The 6,026-nt window shown below is 36.7% G+C and overlaps 2 protein-coding genes across 2 annotated transcripts; one reads left to right on the top strand and one right to left on the bottom strand.

Annotated features, from left to right (window-relative positions):
* Positions 1-2,341: 2,341 nt before the first annotated feature.
* On the top strand, positions 2,342-3,747 carry LOC129738771 (SAGA-associated factor 11 homolog). The gene is made up of 2 exons (XM_055730059.1): positions 2,342-2,845; positions 2,969-3,747. The coding sequence occupies exons 1-2, from the start codon at positions 2,485-2,487 to the stop codon at positions 3,148-3,150; spliced, it is 543 nt and encodes a 180-aa protein (XP_055586034.1). The 5' UTR covers positions 2,342-2,484; the 3' UTR covers positions 3,151-3,747.
* Positions 3,730-5,484, bottom strand: LOC129738770 (RNA-binding protein squid-like). The gene is made up of 2 exons (XM_055730058.1): positions 5,004-5,484; positions 3,730-4,755 (listed from the first exon to the last, which is right to left on the bottom strand). Exons 1-2 carry the CDS (start codon positions 5,380-5,382, stop codon positions 4,049-4,051), a joined length of 1,086 nt encoding a protein of 361 aa, XP_055586033.1. The 5' UTR covers positions 5,383-5,484; the 3' UTR covers positions 3,730-4,048.
* Positions 5,485-6,026: the final 542 nt, after the last annotated feature.

Genomic DNA, 6,026 nt, shown 5'->3' with positions numbered 1-6,026 from the left:
CTTTTTAATTGTTTATTATTTTTCTACCAGGTTACAACTTCAAAAAGAAATCCTCAACAGTTTGGAAATGGAAAGGGCCGAGACTGAAAATTCAACGAGCTCCATCCGACACACAACTTAGTGCATTCGTTGGTAAGAATGGCATTGCAATCCGCTCGCCGGAAGGTGCGTCCCCAGGATAGGAACTTCTGTTCTACAAAGTGTCAAAGTTTTTAAGAAAAATGTGAAAAATAAATTAAAAGTGAATGAAATTTGAGTATTGTATTTAAGAATCAAACATTCCCCCTAAATCTCCACAGAAAAACCATAAATTTTAAAATTTCAGGTCCGGCTGATCTTTTTCTCCGGTTTTTGCTAAAAAAGTGAGCAAAAATAGCGGCGGCTAAATTTTTCTCTCGTTTGCTAAAATTTTAGTTCGAAAAAATTGCTAAATTGATTGCTAAGATTTTAGCTGGTCAAATTTGAGCAAAATTTTGCTAATTTCCGGCCTCGAAAGTTTTGTGTGTAAGTTCGGTTACGGAAATTCGGTGCCAGCGGTGATTTTGATGACCAAGCGGACGACGACCAAGCAGATCTATACTGGAAAGCAAACAGGTAAAGACCAATCTAGACGCAAACAAACTTTTTAAGTTTTTCATATGAAAATTTTCCATTTTTACCAGGATGGCGCTCCCAGCGAATACAACACCAAAGCCGGGGATTCACCTAACAGGTTGCCAAGTCTCCGAAAAAGGAACATGCTTAATGTTGGTCGACGATGGAAACATCCGGAAACGAACGGTCAACCTACCCACATCCGGAACAACCCGATCCAGGCGCCAGAAAAAAGTAATTATTGGCAAAGTTTGAAAAAGTTTTCACAACGCTGGTGGACAAGTGTAAATCCAGAAAATAAATTAAAGTAAAAGGTGAAAGCATCAGTGTTTTTTTTATTTTCAATTTGATAACCTCCCTGCGTTTCTAAAGGAAAAATTATAAATTTTGTAAATAAAAATTCTGGGCGGTTTTTTTCTTCGGATTTTGCTAGAAATTTGAGTAAAAATTGCGGCGGCTAACTTTTTCTCTGGTTTGCTAAAATTTTAGTGAAAAAATATTGCTAAATTGATTGCTAAATTTCTAGCTGGTCAAATTTGAGCAAAATTTTGCTAAATTCCGGCCTCGAAAATTTTGTGTGTGGGTAAGTTTTTATTGGACAGGTAGATATTCCATAAAAGATACTAATCAATTTTTTTTACAGGTGGCGGATGATCAACACTTTGGCACAAAGCTGCCACCCCAGAGCCGATGATAGAAAATTGTTAAAAAAAATGTGTTTCTCGAAATAAATAAATCCCATATTGAAAAATGGGAGAAAATAATAGTTTTTATTGCTAATTATATGCACAGCCAATATTCTTTATTTAATTTTGAATTGAAATATAAATTTGATACTCAATACGACCGGTTGTTTTGAAAGAAAAAGCTGGTTTCCAGCTATCTGGATTGCTGATTTTCCAGCAATTTGAATTGCTGGAAACCAGCATTAACGTTTGCTGTTTTTTTCAGCAATTTAAATTGCTGGAAATTTTGCTGGAAAGTCAGCGGGACAAAAACCAGCAAAAAAAAATTGCTGTGCAGGGACAGAATTCGATGTTTCGAAGCACAAATTTGCAATTATCTCACAATTTGTATTGTTTGATCCCGTTTCAGGGTTTCAGCTAGCTTATTTTTCTTCTTTGTTTATTTTTGTTTCCTTTTTGACGTCTGTTAAAAAACACGGTTATTTGAATAACCTTTATTTTATTTTTAAATAAACCCAACTTGAAATTTGAAAACTACAAATTTTTTTTTTACTAAAATAGGTAATACTGTAGTCTCCAAAACTCGTTGGCTTGGGTTTGTCAGTTTGGGTTATATAAACAAAGTATTGGATTTCGTTTCGAATCAAAATTTTTATAAAAAATATTCACTAAATGTGCATTGATTCAACAAAATTAAACAACAAAACGTTTTGTTGAATCGACTCCCCGTTCTTTTTCTGCGTGAGGTTGGTATTTGTGTTTGTTTATTTTCTGATAGCGATTACTGGCTGCGTTGCTACCGGGTTGCTACTAACCGCATCCTGTAACAACCTACTGCTCGAATGCTATTTCTCGAATCAAGTTAGCAACTGTTGGTGCGATGATAGGTTGATAAATATGTTGCTGAATGTACTCGTACTGATGGGCCTGGTCTAAGGAAGACTTCTACGCGGGTAAATTACTGAAGGGCGTATTATGAATTCATCTCCTAAAGCTAAAACACCGTTTTTATCTCCACTAGTCATCAACAGGTGGCGCATTGACGTTCACTTAAATCCATCTCGACAGTGTAATGAACATAAATGTAAACAAATCTTTCTATGTTCCGGTCGGGTGTTAGTCATTAAATCGTATTTTATTGTTTATGGGTAATTTAAAGATTAAATTAAATAAGTGATTCGTTAGTGTCCACTGCAAGGTGATAATGAGTGAAAACGAAGCATTGCACATTGAATATGCCGACGAAGCTGAACTGCTCAACGAGTTTCGGTCATACATGAGCGATCCAGACACTCGTGATAAAGCCGCAAACTATCTGCTGGAATCGTTAATCGACGAAACAGTGTTGGGTTTGGTGTTTGAAATCCATCATGCACACAAAACGGGTTCCGGTTCAGCACTGGAAGGCCAACCAGAAGATTGCAAACCATACACGATAGTCGATCTACCGGATGTGGATGTATTTGGTTCCTCGACCGGTAAAAAAGCTATCGACTGCAACTGTCCCAACTGCAACAGGATCGTAGCCGCTTCCCGATTTGCACCTCACTTGGAGAAGTGTATGGGTGAGTTTGTTCAGTTTTAATTTCGCTCTTATGAATATCAGCCTTTTTCTGACCAATCCGTCATTAGAAATGGAAATTTTTTGTTACTCTTAAAAGCAAATAAAATAAAAATTTTTTTTAAAGGAATGGGAAGAAACTCGTCCCGCATCGCCAGTCGGCGGATCGCCAATACCAGGGACGGAGGCAACTATTTTGGTGCTGACGAAGATGATGAGGATGACGCGGATTGGTCAGGTGAAAAGCGAAAGAAAAAGATAGCCCCTGTTCGGACTAATGGAAGCAAAAAGAACGGAAAGACTTCATGAAAATAATTGTCACCGGAACAGGATTCCGTTTCTGGGATCAGCAATCCATGGACACGGAGGCTTCGCTCAGGTCGGGGATCGAATGCCACTAGTACTTCTACCGATTTACCTTCCGAGGAAAATGACGATGCGATGCAAAACAGAATGAAAGCAAGCGCGATTTGAGGGCATCAAAGAACAACAAATGTAATACATTACACGTTTCTGCTGCCCATCCAAATACCAAAACAGTAGAATATCTGCACATAAAATTTCTAACTTAAATAATTATGTGGGTCCTAAAATATTGTAAGCTGTGTTTAGACATAATCTTTAAAATGTAAATTAGAACAACAAATTATGACTGTTAAAAATAAATATAACTAGAGAGATATTCTTTTTTTTGTAATTGGAAAAATCATTGATTAATGCACTTCGTAAAAGATCTATGCAGTTTGATGGAAAAATTTGTAAGAATGTCTCAAATTTGTGAGACAAGTTTCAGTTAAGTACTTTCGTTTTTTAATATCTTGTTAATTACCTTCTGAGTGGTAGAGGGAATTTATTTCGAATTTCTAGTATATTGGAAACCAAGTTAGGAACGCTGAATAAGATATTTATTTGTCCTAGTAAAATAAAACATAAAAGATATTGCTAAGAATACATCTGTGTGACTATTCACAGATTATTTAAGTGTTTCAGAAAATTATTCCATACGTAATGCTGAGAAATGCTAATTTCAGGGTTTCGATTAACCCTTTAATATTTTGGTATCATAATTTCAATGGTTCTTATGGATGTACAAAGCACGATAAGCAATCGCTGTTTGCCTCAGTTAGCGAAGTTATAAACTTGTAGATAGAGAAATATAGTACTTATTCGTGTTGTTGCAATGCTTTCGTTAGTTGTCGAAAATTTTTCAAAATTTGATGCCACTTTTTGGTCGCTTGCATTGTACATTGATCACCCGTTCGAGGAGTTCAAGTGCCAACTGGTTTCTGGTTTGATTCCGTCGGAAGTTAAGATAACCTCCTGGAGCTTGTTGCTTTTTGATTATATAGGAGCTATCGTTTATCCGTTGGGTATGTCCGGAGTTCGGCTCAATCATTTCTTTTTTGATAGCGGGTCTTGATTTTTCAACATGGATTTCTCGACCGTTGAATTGGCTTTTGTTCTTTTCAACCGCCTTGTCCACCGAGTTGGTGTTTGCGAAATGGACAAACCCGAAACCTTTACCCGCAATAATTCGGACCATGTCGATTTCTCCGTACTGAATGAATGCATCGTACAGTTGTTCCTCAGTGGTCGTGTACTTGAGATTACCAACGAACAGTGTGGCTTCCTTGTTGATTGGTTTTCGTTCCCGTGCCAAACTAACACGCAGCCGTTTGCTTTCGAACATCTTTTGGTTTTCTTCGCATGCATTCCTAGCCGATTCTTCCGTAGTAAAATCAATGTAAATGATGGCCGAAATATTTTTCGGTGGATAGGTGCGGTTGAATTTGTTATTCCGATGTTTATCTTTAATAACAGTACACTTTTTTATTTTCCCATACTTACTGAAGTGGGATTTGATTTTTTCAACTTTTATTCCAATCGGTGCGTTTCCAACAAATATTGACGAATCTGAGGATAAGTGCAAACAAATATAATAAATTAAATAAATGAATTTCGTAATAAAGACAAAAAAATGAATTTCGTAATTCAAAATTTAAAGATGAAAAAATTGTCAAGCATGGTGAGTAAAACAAATTCGAGATCTCGGATGATAATGATGAGCAAACTTCATTGAATAATTGTTGTTTTGAAAATTCTTGATTTGTAGCACCAAATGTGAAAATTTTTGGTTTTCATAAGTAATTCCATTCGCTTACCGCCTTTTCCATTATATCCCTTAGAATCAGAATTCGTAGTCGGCAAACCGACATCGAAATCGCTCTCCTCATTTCCTCTTGTAAAGCATCCATTGCTTGTATCGTCGTCAGTACCATCGTTATTTTCGTCGTCGTCGTAGTCGGATTCTTCCGTGTCATCCTTTCTAGAATTTTCATTTTCTCGCTCAGATCCAGTATTATCTTGCCCTGATTCAGTGGGAGGGGTCTCAGTGAATGTCCCACCATTTTCAGCGACAATTTTCTCCACTCTTGAACCGGCTGCTGATGATTTGCTGGTTGCATCGATTGAGGCGTTTTTCGAGTCACCTTCCAGTACCTCATTCGGAATGTTTCCGTCTTTGCCTCCTTCCAGGGCCATTTTGATGTTCCGGAAGAAGCTTTGAACCTTTTCAAATGTATTTCAATGATAAGCTCCAATTCAATGTATTGATATTTTATGTGAAATTTCAGCTCCAATCCGTCAGAAATAAGAAAAGAGAAAATATAAACCAAATAATAAATTTGCCACTAGAGAACACTAGTGTCTGAAAGTGGGTTGATATATTTATGCACATGTTCGATGATCTGGCAACCAGATGGCAGAAATTTTGAGATTGAAAAGTTGCTTCCGGATCAGAGATGCCAGGTGTCCTGATAAATCAGGATTTGTTCTGATTTTCGAAAGACCGTCCTTATTTTTTAAAAATGTTCTGCTTTGTCTTGATTTTTTAAAATGGTATTTAAATGAACTCCTAATTAAAAAAAAATCTAAACTGTAATATCATTAAAAGTTAAAGCACTGATCATACTGACAGCAAATATATTAAAACAAATATACCCCACTGTCAGCCTTCCCCATACATCTCATCAAGGGCACGTATGTCAGCACCACCTACTGACGAAAGTTCCTACTACACGGAAAAAAATTGAGTGGTCATCCCAAAGACGCTGTCATGATAATTTTACCATTTCAGCGCTATAGTATTTTCAACCACGAAAAGTTTAACATCGATTTTGTGAAAG

The sequence above is a fragment of the Uranotaenia lowii genome, chromosome 1, assembly GCF_029784155.1.
Source record: "Uranotaenia lowii strain MFRU-FL chromosome 1, ASM2978415v1, whole genome shotgun sequence".
NCBI lineage: Eukaryota > Metazoa > Arthropoda > Insecta > Diptera > Culicidae > Uranotaenia > Uranotaenia lowii.
The sequence above is the reverse complement of the archived record's forward strand: the minus strand, read 5'-3'. Positions and strand labels throughout refer to the sequence as shown.